Source organism: Bufo bufo, chromosome 1, assembly GCF_905171765.1.
Source record: "Bufo bufo chromosome 1, aBufBuf1.1, whole genome shotgun sequence".
NCBI lineage: Eukaryota > Metazoa > Chordata > Amphibia > Anura > Bufonidae > Bufo > Bufo bufo.
Window position 1 is genome coordinate 826,094,304 of NC_053389.1, and position 16,947 is coordinate 826,111,250.

The following is a 16,947-nucleotide window of genomic DNA, read 5'->3' on the forward strand; positions in this document are numbered from 1 at the left end:
TACATTGGGCGCAATTTTTATGCAAAAGCTTCAGAATTTTTTTTCTGATATTTTGAACAAATCTGATTCTTTTAGAATTGATTCACTCATTCCTAATATAGACCTGTGTGATCTCCAAAGTCATTAATATAAACATAGGTGCTAATGCTTTATCCCTAAAAACAACAAAAGTTTGTCAGCATGAAGTGCTAATTTCTCAACTTTCTCACCATTTTTGAAGCCAAAGACCTGTTTGGTGGACCTAAGTATCATTGCTAGTGATTCCACAATTGTATAGCTTTCTTAATGTCTTTGTTTCTCAGACTGTATATAATGGGGTTGACTAGAGGAGTAAACACAGTATATAACAATGATAGGATTTTACTTATAGTAAGTGTTTGTCCTTTATTTGGGACAATATAAACACTGAACATGGTCCAGTAGAATATGGAGACCACAATGAGGTGGGAGCTACAGGTGGAGAAGGCTTTCTGTCTACCAGTACTGGATGGGATCCTTAAGACTGCTACAACAATGTAAGTATAAGACGTTACAATGATTGTGGTTGGAATGAACACAATTGGAAAGCCAACTGAATAAATCTCCAAGTGAACAATGAAGGTGTCAGAACAGACAAGTTCTAGTAACGGGATAATGTCACAGAAGAAATGGTCAATGATATTTGATCGACAAAAATATAGCTTTGTTGTTGTAATGATGTAAGTCAAAATCATAGAACAGCCAAACAACCAACAGATGACAGTCAATATCAGACAATATCCATTTGTCATGATAGAGGTGTAACGTAGCGGATTACAGATGGCCACATATCTGTCATAAGACATCACAGCAAGGAAAAGACATTCAAATGTTTCTGAAGCACATAAAAAATAAAACTGAGTAATACAGTCAATAAAAGTAATGGTCGCCCCATTATTCAGTAGGATGTGGAGCAGGTTGGGGACAATATCTGTGGTCACCAAAATGTCACTTATGGACAGTTGTGAGATGAAAAAGTACATTGGAGTGTGGAGGTTCTTGTTCATGGACACCAGGGTAATGATCAGAAGATTCCCAAATATTGTCACACAATAAACCACAAGGAAAAGAAAGAACAGTGAAATTCTTAATTCTTGACTGACTTGAAATCCTAAGAGGAAAAACTGTGTGACTGCAGTGTAATTGTTCCCCTAAAATTAGAACAAATACTAATCAAACAGAGCAGTGAATTTTTACTTCATTTAACAATTAAGGCTACTTTCACACTTCCGTCTTGGGCTCTCACAAGTGGTCCAAAACTGATCGGTGTTGCCCTAATGCATTCTGAATGGAAAAGTATCTGCTCAGAATGCATCAGTTTGTTTTTGTTCAGTCAGCATTCCGCTCTGAAGACAGACACCAAAACGCTGCCTGCCTGACGAAGCGGAGCCAAATGGATACGTCTTGGCACACAATGTAAGTCAATAGGGACCGATCCATTTGTAATGGCTCCGTTTGAGGCGGATCCGTTTTAAACCATTTTGCTCACTGAGCATGCTCAAGAATTGTCCCCTCCCCCAGCAGCCATATCGGCCATCTTGGATCAACTTGGCAAACAAACTGGTAAGTATAGAAAGTTTTAATATCTATCTATCTATCTATCTATTTATCTTTATCTATACTGTATCTATTATCTATCTATCTATCTATCTATCTATCTATCTATCTATCTATCTTTATCTCTAACTATTATCTATCTATCTATCTATCTATCTATCTATCTACAGTATATATAAATCACTGGGTGGAGATTATGGCACTGAGGGGTGGGCTGATGGCACTGAGGGGGTGGGCTGATGGCACTGAGGGTGGCTGAAGGCATGGGGGAGATTATGGCACTGGGGGGGGGGCTGATGGCACTAAGGGAGGGAGATTATGGCACTGGGGGGGCTGATGGCACTGGGGGGGCTGAGGGAAGGCTGATGGCATGGGGGAGATTATTGCACTGGGAGGGAGCTGATGGCACTGAGGGAGGGCTGTTGGCACTGAGGGGGGCTGATGGCATAGGAGGAGATTATGGAACAGAGAGGGGCTGATGGCATGGTGGGATATTATGGCACGGGGGGGAAGATGGTACTGAGGGGGGGTGGATAGCACTGAGGGGGGCTGATGGTGGGGGGGGGATTATGGCACTGGGAGGGTGGGCTGATGGCACTGAGGGAGCTGATGGCATTGAGGGGGGCTGTTGGCATGGGGGAGATTATGGCACTAGGGGGTGATGGCACTGAGGAGGGCTGATGGCACTGAGGGGGTGCTAATGGCACTGAGGGGGGCTGATGGCACTGAGGGAGTGCTAATGGCACTGAGGGGGCACTGATGGAATCGGCGGAGATTATGGCACTGAGGGGGGCTGATGGCACTGAGGGAGTTGATGGCACTGAGGGGGGATGATGGCACTGAGGGGGATCTGATGGCATGGGGGAGATTATGGCACTAAGAGGGGCTGATGGCACTGAAGGAGCTAATGGAACTGAGGGGGGGAGATTATGGCACTGGGGGGGCTGATGGCACTGAGGGGGGATGATGGCATGGGTGGAGATTATGGTAATGGGGGGGCTGATGGCACTGGGGGGGCTGATGACACTAAGGGGGACTGATTGCATGAGGGGAGATTATGGCACTGAGGCAGCTGATGGCATTGAAAGGAGCTGATGGCATAGGGATATTATGGCACTGGGAGGGGCTGATGGCACTGAGGGAGGGCTGTTGGCACTGAGGGGGGCTGATGGCATGGGGGAGATTATGGCACTGAGAGGGGCTGATGGCACTGAAGGGGGATGAAGGCACTGAGGGGGGAGATTATGGCACTGGGGGGCTGATGGCACTGAGGGGGATGATGGCACTGAGGGGGGCTGATGGCATTGGGGGGAGATTATGGCACTGGGGGGGCTTCAGGCACTGAGGGGGGGGGCTTATGGCACTGAGGGGGGCTGATGGCAATGAGGGGGCTGATGGCAGTGAGGGAGGGCTGTTGGCACTGAGGGGGGGCTGATGGCATGGGGAGATTATGGCACTGAGAGGGGCTGATGACACTGAGTGAGCTGATGGCACTGAAGGGGGATGATGGCACTGAGGGGAGCTGATGGTATTGGGGGGATATTATGGCACTGGGGGGGCTTCTGGCACTAAGGGGGGCTTATGGCACTGAGGGGGGCTAATTGCAATGAGGGGAGCTGATGGCACTGGGAAGGGTTGATGGCAGTGAGGGAGGGCTGTTGGCACTGAGGGGGGTTGATGGCATGGGGGAGATTATGGCACTGAGAGGGGCTGATGAAACTGAGTGAGCTGATGGCACTGAAGGAGGATGATGGCACTGAGGGGGCTAATTGCACTCAGGGGGGATGATGGCACTGAGGGGGGCTGATGGCATGGGGGGAGATTATGGCACTGGAAGGGGGCTTCAAAAATATGATCTTGGGAATAATGTGGTTTTTTAGCATCTTCAAAAAGCAAAAATAAAAAAGTAAATGGGAAGGATTTTCTGTGGTGGGCAAGCACGAGCTTATCTCCTCGAAAGTAAGTTCTTGAAATAATCATTTTATGAATGTGATATCTCTGTCAATGGTGCTCTAAACATGTTCATATACTGTTTTTAATCTGCATTTGGTCTTGTATTATGTCTCGTACAGATGTCTTCACCATGTGAATCGGAGCAGAGAAACCCACCCAGAAGACGCCGTCAAATTTTGCAGCCGGTAAGTATAACAAGCAACACTTGGAGTTTGGAATACTGTTTGATTCATTGCATTAGTATGTGCTATATTCTAGTCTTCTTCATCATCATCCTCCGGCTCACCTGCTGGGGCCTCGGTGTCACCAAGGGGAGGTGGAACAAGTATGGACTAGGGCTGGCAAGAAGTAAGTATATTTATATATATTCTCTTTAAACATTTTTTTTTTGTTAGCAACCTGCACCTAGAGCCACCTGGCAGGATCCCTCTGTCTCCTCCAGAGTTCGTAGGAGAGCCTGTAGCAGTCGGGGACGTTTAAGTATCGAATACGTAATACTAATTTTCATTTGGTTTTTGGACTTTCATAAAAAAATATATATTTGTCTTCTAGGGTTCCAGAGTCTCCATCAGGGAAGATGAGGAGTTTGTTGTCCCTCACATCGATAACGAACTCCTCATCCAACTGGTGAAGGGACGTCCCGCTTTATGGGACCAGGCTGACCGCCACCATGCCGACCATCAGCGCACCCAGCGGCTCTGGAGGGAGATCGGTGAGGCGTTATTCACCACCTAGGGGGATCTCACCGCGGCGGCTCAGAGGCAATGTGGTAAGTACAGCAATATGTATTTTTACCACATTCATATTGTTAGCCTAACAGCATGCAAATTTTATTTTTTTTTACAGTTCAAAAGGTTCTCATTTGGTGGTGGTCAATCCGGGACAGCTTCAAGAGGGATTACAACCACGAGGTTCAGGCCCCGAGTGGATCTGCAGCAACCTCAAGGCAACCATATATGCATAGTGCGGCCTTGGCGTTCCTAAGACGTACGCTGGCGCTAAGAAGGAATTTTATTTTATTTTTTTAAGGACTGGAAAAAGCGCAAGGGACACGCAAGGGACATGCTGCTGTTAAAGGTGTTGTCCAGGTTCAGAGCTGAAGCCAGACCTATACAGAATTTCAACCGGGCAGCCACCCTGATGTTAGCAACAAAGCATTTCACGGTCCAATGCTCTCCCTTGCCCTGCTCACACTAACACACTGCTAGGCAGAGAATTCCGCCAAACTATGTGTTCGGTGACGTCACCGGCTCTAATGGGCAGGCTTTAGCGCTGCCCTAGCCGTTTTACAGGCTGGGGCAGCGCTAAAGCTGGCCCATCAGTGCTGGTGACGCAACGGGGCTCACTGATAGGCGCAAGACTACGTCTGGCAGCGTTATGGAGACCCCAGTACGTCACTGAATCTCCATAAAATTCCACTTCTCTGCTCGATTCAGCTCAGTTTAGTGGGGTAGTCTGGGTAAAAATATGGGTATGTCCTGGGTCAGCCCTGAACCAGGATTACACCTTTAACAAGCATTACTTCTTGTGACAAGGCAGATTGTGTGATGTTGTCTTGCAATATTAAGAAAGGGCCAATTATTATTATTATTTATTATTAAAGCACCATTAATTCCGTAGTGATGTACATAAGAAAAGGGGTATACATACACAATACAGACAATTCCACTAAGCCTGCCTGTGAGGGCTTACAATTTTCATGGTATGGCAGAAGGACACAGTAGGAGAGGGTAAATTTGTCCATGGTGGTATAGAGGCAGCAGGGTCACTGGTTGTAGGCCTTTTTGAAGAGGTGGGTTTTTAGGATTATTTTGAAGGATTCCACTGTAGGTAAGAGTTTGATATGTTGGGGTAGCGAGTTCCAGAGTGTGGGGGATATACGGGAGAAGTCTTGGAGGTGATTGAAGAGGTGATAAGAGGAGAGAAGGAGGTCTTGTGAGGATAGGAGATCGTGTGTGGGGATGTATCAGCAAAGTAGCTCAGAGATGTAGGGAGGGGACAGGCTGTGGACAGCATTGTATGAATTTGTTAGTATTTTGAACAGAGTTTCCTGGGCAATGGGGAGCCAGTGAAAGGATTGGCAGAGGGGAGAGGCAGAGGAGTATTAGGGTGAGAGGCGGATTAGTCGATCAGTAGAGTTGAGGATAGATTGGGGGATTCGAGAGTGCTAGATGGAAGGCCATAGAGGAGGATGTTGCAGTAGTCTAGGTGGGAGATGATGAGGGCATGTACAATCAATTTCGCAGACTTAAAGTTAAGAAAAGTGCGGATGCGGGAGATGTTTTTGAGTTGGAGGCGGCAGGTGGTGGAAAGGACTTGGATGTGCGGTCGGAAGGAGAGCGCAGAATCCATGGTCACTCCAAGGCAACGGACTTGGTTGACCGTGGAGAATGTGCAGCCATTGATCGTGATAGATAGGTCTGTTGGGGGGGGGTGTTGAGCAAGATGGGGAAAGATGATGAATTCTGTTTTTTCCATGTCAAGTTTTAGAAAGCGAGAGGAGAAGAAGTAGGATATGGAAGGTAGGCATTGTGAGATTCTGCATAGTAGGGTGGTGATGTCTGGACCAGAGAGGTAGATTTGTGTGTTGTTAGCATAAAAGTGATACTGAAAGCCATGGGACTCTATGAGCTGTCCAAGGCCGAAAGTGTAGATAGAGAAGAGCAGGGGTCCTAGGACAGAGCCTTGCGGGACACCAACAGAGAGGGAATGAGACGAGGAGGTGGTGCTAAAGTGGGAGATGCTAAATGTCCACTCTGTGGGGTATGATGTGATCCAGAAGAGGGCCAGGTCAGTGATGCCAAGAGATAAGAGAGTTTGTAACAGAAGGGAGTGGTTGACAGTGTCAAAGGCAGAGGACAGGTCAAGGAGAAGGAGAACAGAATAATGTTTTTTTGTTTTAGCTGTTAGTAGGTCATTGGTGACTTTGGTGAGGGCAGTCTCAGTTGAGTGGTGGGGTCGGAAGCCAGATTTTAGTTTTTCTTCTGTAATGGTGGAGAAGCGGGTTTTGGGAAAAGAGGACTGAGCAGTTATGTAGAGGGTTTGTGGGGACTCTGCACTGAAGCTTTCTCTGATGTTGACTAGCTTTTGTTTGAAGTATTTGGCAAAGTCCTCAGCTGAGATAAGAGGAGAGTGTGGGGGCACTTGGGGCGCTGGGGGACGGAGAAGGGAGTTAAAAGGTACCTCAGGGATCTGTTCTGGGACCCATATTGTTTAATATCTTTATCAGAGAAATTGCAGAAGGCCTCGATGGTAAGGTGTGTCTTTTTGCCGATGACACAAAGATTTGTAACAGGGTTGATGTTCCTGGAGGGATACACAAAATGGAAAAGGATTTAGGAAAACTAGAGGAATGGTCAAAAATCTGGCAACCAAAATTTAATGTTGATAAGTGCAAGATAATGCACCTGGGGCGTAAGAACCCGAGCAGAATATACAGTAAAATCAGTGATACGGTCCTAACCTCAGTATCGGAGGAAAGGGATTTAGGGATCATTATTTCAGAAGACTTAAAAGTAGGAAGACAATGTCATAGAGCAGCAGGAAATGCTAGCAGAATGCTATATATAATGTGTATAGGGAGAGGCATTACCAGTAGAAAGAGGGAGGTGCTCATGCCGCTCTACAGAGCACTAGTGAGACCTCATTTGGAGTATTGTGCGCAGTACTGGAGACCATATCTCCAGAAGGATATTGATACTTTGGAGAGAGTTCAGAGAAGAGCTACTAAACTAGTACATGGATTGCAGGATAAAACTTACCAGGAAAGATTAAAGGACCATAACATGTATAGCTTGGAAGAAAGACGAGACAGAGGAGATATGATAGAAACTTTTAAATACATAAAGGGAATCAACAAGGTAAAAGAGGTTAGAATATTTAAAAGAAGAAAAACTGCTACAAGAGGACATAGTTTTAAATTAGAGGGCTAAAGGTTTAAAAGTAATATCAGGAAGTATTACTTTACTGAGAGAGTAGTGGATGCATGGAATAGCCTTCCTGCAGAAGTGGTAGCTGCAAATACAGTGGAGGAGTTTAAGCATGCATGGGATAGGCACAAGGCCATCCTTCATATAAGATAGGGCCAAGGGCTATTCATAGTATTCAGTATATTGGGCAGACTAGATGGGCCAAATGGTTCTTATCTACCGACACATTCTATGTTTCTAAAAGTGTTAAAAAGTTGTTTGGGGCTGAGGGACAGGGAAGATATGAGGGATGAGAAGTAGGCCTGTTTTGCATCAGCGAGTGGTGATTTGAAAATGAGGAGGGATTGCTTGTATGTGGTGAAGTGATCCTTAGAGTTGGATTTCTTCCATCGCCCAGTAGCCCTGTTGATTTTTCGGGTTTTATCGTGTGTGAGGGGAGCAACAATGTCCAGAGCTGTACTTATTGTGGTTTTATATAGGGTGGTGGCAGTATCTGGGTATTAGAGGGAACAAATGGTAGAGAGTGGCAGAAGAGAGTCAGAAAGCAAGCAAAAGTCGAGATGTTTAAGGTTCCTGGGGGGGGGGGGGGGGGGTTTAGTGTGTGGACCAGGGGAGTAGCAGAAGAGACCAGTGAAGAGAAGGTGAGTAGGTTGTGTGGTCGGATAGGGGGAGAGACAAGTTAGAAAGGTTAGATAGGGAGCAGAGGCAGGTAAAGATAAGATCCAGAGTATGACCATTTCTGTGGTTGGGAGCAGAAGACCACTATGAGAGGCTGAAGGAGGATGAGAGTGATAGGAGTTTAGAGGCGGCTGAGTAGAAGATGTCAATAAGGATGTTGAAGTCACCCATGATAATAATGGGGATGTCGGCAGAAAGAAAGTGTAGGAGCCAGGTGTTAAAGTGGTCAAGAAGGATGGTGGCTGGACTTGGGGGGCGATAAATGACAGCTACTTGGAGGTTGGAGGGAGAGTAGATGCGAACAGAGTGTACTTCAAATAAAATGAGTGTAATGGAGGGTGGCAGTGGAGTTGGCCTGTAGGAGCAGGTGTCTTATAGGAGAAGACCAACTCCTCCACCATGTTTGCTGCCGGGTGGGGGTTTGAGTGAAATGAAATCTGCTATAGGAGATTGCAGTAGGGGAGGAGGTATCAGAGGGTGTCAGCCATACAGGGAGTGCAGAATTATTAGGCAAATGAGTATTTTGACCACATCATCCTCTTTATGCATGTTGTCTTACTCCAAGCTGTATAGGCTCGAAAGCCTACTACCAATTAAGCATATTAGGTGATGTGCATCTCTGTAATGAGAAGGGGTGTGGTCTAATGACATCAACACCCTATATTAGGTGTGCATAATTATTAGGCAACTTCCTTTCCTTTGGCAAAATGGGTCAAAAGAAGGACTTGACAGGCTCAGAAAAGTCTAAAATAGTGAGATATCTTGCAGAGGGATGCAGCACTCTTAAAATTGCAAAGCTTCTGAAGCGTGATCATCGAACAATCAAGCGTTTCATTCAAAATAGTCAACAGGGTCTCAAGAAGCGTGTGGAAAAACCAAGGCGCAAAATAACTGCCCATGAACTGAGAAAAGTCAAGCGTGCAGCTGCCAAGATGCCACTTGCCACCAGTTTGGCCATATTTCAGAGCTGCAACATCACTGGAGTGCCCAAAAGCACAAGGTGTGCAATACTCAGAGACATGGCCAAGGTAAGAAAGGCTGAAAGACGACCACCACTGAACAAGACACACAAGCTGAAACGTCAAGACTGGGCCAAGAAATATCTCAAGACTGATTTTTCTAAGGTTTTATGGACTGATGAAATGAGAGTGAGTCTTGATGGGCCAGATGGATGGGCCCGTGGCTGGATTGGTAAAGAGTAGAGAGCTCCAGTCCGACTCAGACGCCAGCAAGGTGGAGCTGGAGTACTGGTTTGGGCTGGTATCATCAAAGATGAGCTTGTGGGGCCTTTTCGGGTTGAGGATGGAGTCAAGCTCAACTCCCAGTCCTACTGCCAGTTTCTGGAAGACACCTTCTTCAAGCAGTGGTACAGGAAGAAGTCTGCATCCTTCAAGAAAAACATGATTTTCATGCAGGACAATGCTCCATCACACGCGTCCAAGTACTCCACAGCGTGGCTGGCAAGAAAGGGTATAAAAGAAGAAAATCTAATGACATGGCCTCCTTGTTCACCTGATCTGAACCCCATTGAGAACCTGTGGTCCATCATCAAATGTGAGATTTACAAGGAGGGAAAACAGTACACCTCTCTGAACAGTGTCTGGGAGGCTGTGGTTGCTGCTGCACGCAATGTTGATGGTGAACAGATCAAAACACTGACAGAATCCATGGATGGCAGGCTTTTGAGTGTCCTTGCAAAGAAAGGTGGCTATATTGGTCACTGATTTGTTTTTGTTTTGTTTTTGAATGTCAGAAATGTATATTTGTGAATGTTGAGATGTTATATTCGTTTCACTGGTAAAAATAAATAATTGAAATGGGTATATATTTGTTTTTTGTTAAGTTGCCTAATAATTATGCACAGTAATAGTCACCTGCACACACAGATATCCCCCTAAAATAGCTAAAACTAAAAACAAACTAAAAACTACTTCCAAAAATATTCAGCTTTGATATTAATGAGTTTTTTGGGTTCATTGAGAACATGGTTGTTGTTCAATAATAAAATTAATCCTCAAAAATACAACTTGCCTAATAATTCTGCACTCCCTGTATTTCTGTGATACCCAGAATGAAAAGTTTTCGAGAGATGAAGAGGTCATGAATGTAGGACAGTTTGTTACAGACAGAGCATGCATTCCATAATGCTCCTGCAAGAGGAACCAAAGGAGCAGGGGTCAGAGGAATGGTTATTAGGTTTAAGGGGTTGCAGAAATTTGTAGAAGGAGATTTGTACTGGGACATGGAGGCGATAGTGGGGATTTGCTGAGGGGGGCCTGGATTTGGAGAGATATCACCAGCAATTAGTAGAAGCAAAGAAAGTGTTAGTCAGTGAGAATAAGAGAGGGCATAAGGTATCTGTGTGTGTTTGGGAAGGAAGTGTTTTAAGTTGCCAAACAGGTTTGTGCAAGAGGTCAGATGAGAATGTAAGATGGAGGGAGAGATTAATAGTTCCTTGCTGGATGTGGGGGTATTTCAGGAGCTTTTGGAAAAGTGGGGCGAGTAAGATGAAAGATTGAAACATTGTTTGCACTAACTATTTCAGTAATTACCTTTGTTCCTCTGCTGGTACAATTCTGGTATAATTCGGTATGTGCACTTAAAGAGTTGCACTTGAAAGATGTTGCATTGAAAAGACCAAGGCCAATAGCTTAAAGGTGTTGTCTCAATAAAGACGATGGGGCATATCGCTAGGATATGCCACAATTGACTTATAGCGTATAGTTGCTGTGGTGATGTGTACAGTGCTGGAAGGCATGTGTATCCCACCCAGATACCTCAGCTGGGTGAGATAATTAAAATCCGGAAAGCCGCAGTGGTCTTAGCCAAGAATAGTTTGCTGAGACAGTTTTGTATACATTTTCTTCTGGGCTGGATTTTACTTGTATTGGCTGATGATAGTGGGATTTGCCAGTCAGCACCCTTCCGTCACAGGTATTCCCTTTCACTTGAGGTGATCGCAGGTGGGACCTGCTCTAATCAAGGAGGCATAAAACCAACCCTCTGTGTGTTAGTGAGGGACAGAGAAAGACTTGGAAACAGAGGCCTAGTGAGGCTCTGAGTGGTCTCAGCGAGGAGGGCTGAGGGACCACGAGGCTTTTTAAAGCCTGAAGTTTGAGGGACCTAGCGATGCCTGCGGAAAGAGGGTCACACGTCCAGAGTCAGGTGGACTTCTGGGCCACAGTCCCACAAAGGTACTGATGTTGTTGTAGTCACAGTCTGGAGGCTGCTGGACTGTTTGGGCTGAGAAAGCTGCATCTGATGTGTGAACTGTGTTTTTTAGAGATGAGTCAGGGAATGAATTATGTATTAGGTAGTGCCTAGATGGGCAGGAATTATTTTGGTTGCTGTATTGTGCTAAAGTGCTAGAAAATAAAGCATTGTTTGTACTTTAATCCAATTGTCTGCGAGAAATCTGTGATTGAGACCCCCTGAAAAAAGGCAATTCCTTACATTGCGTACCAGCGCATGTACACACACCTATATCGAGAACATGAAAGTGCTGGTGAGCGCACTGTGCAGGCACATCATCCTCTCCATTACGTTTCTATGGGTCCTCCAATAATAGCTGAGCGCTGGATAGGCTGTTTCCATCGTGCCATGGAAGTTAATGGGAGCAGTGGCCGGTCATGTGCGGTGCACTCCCATTCACTTCTATGGACAAAGCACTTGGAGGTGGCCGGACTGGACTCCTCCAGCAAACTTACCTTGTGTGGCTATGTCACCGATATACAGTCAGGTCCATAAATATTGGGACATTGACACAATTCTAAATTTTTTGGCTCTATACACCACCACAATGGATTTGAAATGAAACAAACTAGATATGCTTTAACTGCAGACTGTCAGCTTTAATTTTAGGGTATTTACATCCAAATCAGGTGAATGGTGTAGGAATACAACAGTTTGCATATGTTCCTCCCACTTTTTAAGGGACCAAAAGTAATAGGACAGAATAATAATCATAAATCAAACTTTCACTTTTTAATACTTGGTTACAAAGTATTGGTGAAATGCATGCTCAATCAGATTCAGGTCAGGTGATTGACTTGGCCGTTGCATAACATTCCACTTCTTTCCCTTAAAAAAACTCTTTGGTTGCTTTTGCAGTAAGATTTGGGTCATTGTCCATCTGCACTGTGAAGCGCCGTCCAATGAGTTCTGAAGCATTTGGCTGAATATGAGCAGATAATATTGCCCAAAACACTTCAGAATTCATCCTGCTGCTTTTGTCAGCAGTCACATCATCAATAAATACAAGAAAACCAGTTCCATTGGCAGCCATACATGCCCACGTCATGACACTACCACCACCATGCTTCACTGATGAGGTGGTATGCTTAGGATCATGAGCAGTTCCTTTCCTTCTCCATACTCTTCTCTTCCCATCGCTCTGGTACAAGTTGATCTTGGTCTCATCTGTCCATCTTGGTCTCATCAGTTTTTTTCAGCCTAATGATGGCTTGCTTCACTGATAGTGACAGCTCTTTGGATCTCATCTTGAGAGTTGACAGCAGCAGATTCCAAATGCAAATAGCACACTTGGAATGAACTCTGGACCTTTTATCTGCTCATTGTAATTGGGATAATGAGGGAATAACACACACCTGGCCATGGAACAGCGGAGAAGCCATTTGTCCCATTACTTTTGGTTCCTTAACAAGTGGGAGGCACATATGCAAACTGTTGTAATTCCTACACCGTTCACCTGATTCGGATGTAAATCCCCTCAAATTAATGCTGACAGTCTGCAGGTAAAGAACATCTTGTTCGTTTCATTTCAAATCCATTGTGGTGGTGTATAGAGCCAAAAATGTTAGAATTGTGTCGATGTCCCAATATTTATGGACCTGACTGTAGGTGTGGGTCCCAGCATTGGGACCCACACCTATAAGGAGGGAATATCCTAGCAATATGCACCCATTGTCTAAGAGGAGACAACCCCTTTAATATCCATATGTGTGGCTACTACCCTTCACATTTATTTCCCAAAAGCTAATGCCACCCATAAGGATCTGGACCATGTGCATGTTCACAAGAGTGATGCTGCAACGGGAACTATGCAATGTACAAAATCCAGACGTCATGGGTGTCATTAGCTTGTGTGAAAAAAATAGCAGAAGCATTCTTGGGGCTGAGTAAAAAAGAAGAAGACACAAGGTGTTAAAACAAACTTTGATTTAATAGAAGAACAAACAGTTTAAACAGCAATTAAACAACATTATCCTGCCAACTCACTCTGCCCGCTTCAGAAACAAAATAATCGGCAAAACTGTCCCTCATTCGGGCCACAGCAAGGTTTGAACGATACCCCAGATGTTGCAGCCTGGTGAGTGCGCAATCAACCTCTTGCGGGTCCAGGCACAGTGGTTCCTCTGATAAAAGATAGTTATGTAGAACTACACAAGCTTTAACTATATCGTCTATGGTTTCAACCTTAAGATTCATGGCTTTGGTGAGAATACGCCATTTGGCAACTGAAATGCCAAAGGCGCACTCCACCAGTTGTCTAGCTCGTGTCAGTATCTAGTTAAACACATGCTTTGAAGTGTTCAAGTCAAGGCTAGAGTACTGCTTGTTGAGGTTCTCGCACATTTGGAACATCTCGTCCCCTACTACCACAAATGGCAATGAAGGTCCATCAGTACCTTGCAAAGGTCTCGGAGGTGGCAATCCAAAGTCCTTTGGGGCCATGAGATCAGATAGACTGGCAACACGTGGGTTAATCTGAATGGTTCCTTGTGGATCATTTGTGTCTGTGTTGTTTTGGTAATGACCACACCTCGTGCAGGTGTTGTTGGTTTGGTCATTTAACTTCCCCTATTTATTGCTGCTTACCCCTTCTAGGTGTGCGGTTTATAGCTTCAGTTTCTGGACTCTGGGCTAGCTGGTTCTTGGTTCTCGGTTGAGCTCTTGGTGATGCCTTTGCTCCATGTGAAGTTAAGTGTCATCTTTGCTATTTGTATTTTGTTTGTCGTATTCCCCTGTCTGTTGTATCCAGGCCTGAGGGATAATACTGTTCATCCTTCTGGTGGAGGAATAGCTTTTCTCAAGTCCTGTCACTATATCAGGGCCCTACAGGGTGTGTTAGGTTTTTAGGTTCCTGTGAATGAACTTTCCTACCATCAAGGTCAGTTCATACTGATAGTTAGTCAGGACTTGGATTAGGGTTGTTCTAGGAGGTGACCTTCTCCTTTACCCAAGTTTCCAGGCGTCGTTACTTTTTTCCATTCCCTCCTGTGCTCGGTGTGGAGTTTTCCACCCACACCGCATCTGTGACAGTGTCCCATTGCTGAGTTTTTGAAAGCCATCGAGTCATTTGTCCGCCCATAATCTCCAATGTGAACAGCGACAAATGGCCATCAAGATTATTGAGAAATATTGTTTGTAGTTGAAGAATTCGGAGCCACTTCCGGAAGTTTTTACAATCCGTATATGTTTCTTATCTACAGCTCCGACGCAATTAGTGAATTGGCAGGTTTCCAGGAACTTGTCTGCAATCTGAAACCACTGTTCTATAGTTGGATGTGGGATGTAATCCTCATGCAATACCTCCCACAAGGCACGTCAAGTATCGCGGACTATACCAGAGATCGTTGAAATTCCCATTCGATACTGGTAATGCAGCAATGACAGACTTTCTTCCACAGCAAGAAACCTGTAAAAAAAATGAAAAATATAGATAAATATAAAAATAATCATATATACAGCTGTACCAAAAAAAAATAGGAAAATCCTTACTTTATTGTCACCATTAGCCGCTCTGCAGGAGAAATTGCCCTTCTGTAGCGGTCTTTCGATGCGTCTCGAAATGCACTGCAGTAGCTGGTCATAACTCTTGACAGTCATGCGCATATAATTGAAAAAGAATTCGGGATGAGCACGAAACTCCAAATACAGGACGGAAACAATGCCTCTAGTCATCCGTTTGGAAGTTATCGGGTGGACCCAATACCGCCGTCTTCTTATTTTTGGGCACATCTTTTACATCTCACTTTTTAGGATAAGTACCGTCAGTTGCAGATGTAAGTGTGCAGGCAACATGGTCCCAAAAAACAAAGAGCCAGAATGGAGGTTTACCTGCTTAAATACACTGTAAAAGTGGGTGGACACTTTGAGACACGCCTCCTCAAAAATGGATTCCCTAAACGGAAGAAAAAACTAAAACAAATGTTTCGAACAGATTCGCTTTACAAATGGATCTGTTTGAACGGATCCGTTTGAATGGGTTCCATTTGCCTCCGTTTTGTCATTCGTGTGACGGATCAGTTTCAAACGGATCCATGAAACACGAGTGTGAAAGTAGCCTAAGAGCTAAAATTAACCATATCTAAGTTATGGACACACATATTTTAGTGTATTTTACATAATATACCGTAACATGCTTTATATATTAAAATAATAGAAATATGGTGGGCGGTCCTGTTCCTTAAATCCATGCCAGTGTATATGGAAAGTCTACAGTTAAACTGGTTGCTCACTGTTTCTATGAATCCTGGTAGTCATTTGACTTATCACATAATTGGAAGGACGTGTAACAACTGAAAGTGTGAATTGACAAACAGCAGGTATTTGCACAAATGTCTTAAACTGTCCCATGTATCTTTATGGGGCTTGTAGAACTCCATGCCCATTCAAATAAATTGAACTGATTTCAAGTAATGGAAATCTCTGCAAAAGATTTGGATCCGTTATAAAAGTGAGAACTATCACTATAACATGGCTGATATTATCCACAACTGGAGCATTGGGTGGTCAGAGGAAAAACCCCCAATACTTGCGTTCAATCTTTTTGAACAAATTCCAAAATTAAAAAGAAAAAAAAAAAAACTTTCAACTTTTGATTCACAAATTACAGTACAGCATAAGGCCTCATGCACATGAACGTATTTTGTTTCCGTGTCTGCTCTTTTTTTTTTTTGCGGATAGGATGCAGACCCATTTATGGGTCCGCAAAAAATGCTATCCGTATGTCCATTCCGTAGTCCCGCAAAAAAAATATAACATGTTCTATTCTTGTCCGTTTTAGGCATTGTTACAATGGATCTGCAAAAAACAACGGATAGCATAATGATGTCATCCGTTTTTTTGTGGATCCGCAATTTGTGGACCGCAAAACACATACGGTCGTGTGCATGTACCCTAAACATAACAATTCAAAAACATAAGTGAAAGGTCTGTCTTTTCTATAGGAAAAATGCAAGCTGCAATAGTAAAAAAAAAAAATTGAATAATTACATTAATTGTAAAATTGTTTTAACTATTAAACTACCACTACAAATGACTAAACTGTTCCTTGTCCTGGAGGCCCAAAATATATCAGATCTGAACCAGTTAAGTTTAAGTATTTAATCTCCTTATGCAAAGTAACAAAAATCACATACTGTATAACCACAAAATCCCAGCAGAAGGAAAACAACTAAAAGGAAGAGAAAAAAAGATTCCAAAAACTTCTTTATTGTACCTTAGAATTCCTGAGATGAGTATACATTGTTTGTCATTGAGATTAAGATTTTAAAGAAGTAGTCCATAAACCTAAAATAAATTAAAATACAATGATTTTTTTAACTCTAAATTTAAGGTTAACCTTCAGTTATAAACACAATATCATAAATGAATAGTAGATGTGAATATAAGAAACTTTGAAATGTATCATTTATGCTTTCTTGTGGGCTTCTTTTCTCCTCCTTTCCTTCAGTCATTCTCTTATCTCTTGTTGCTTTTGTCTCAGTCTTAAGTTTCACACACAAAAGTCTATAGAGAGAGGAAGAAGGAGATGAGGTTGCTGCTAGCTAGTAAATGATTTATTACT

The 16,947-nt window shown here is 43.9% G+C and overlaps 1 protein-coding gene across 1 annotated transcript; it reads right to left on the reverse strand.

Moving 5' to 3' along the window:
* Nucleotides 1–254: 254 nt before the first annotated feature.
* On the reverse strand, nt 255–14,984 carry LOC120989718 (olfactory receptor 1500-like). Its single transcript, XM_040418002.1, has 4 exons — nt 14,877–14,984; nt 14,695–14,793; nt 13,374–13,661; nt 255–1,169 (listed from the first exon to the last, which is right to left on the reverse strand). The coding sequence occupies exons 1-4, from the start codon at nt 14,982–14,984 to the stop codon at nt 255–257; spliced, it is 1,410 nt and encodes a 469-aa protein (XP_040273936.1).
* Between the last annotated feature and the right edge of the window lie 1,963 nt (nt 14,985–16,947).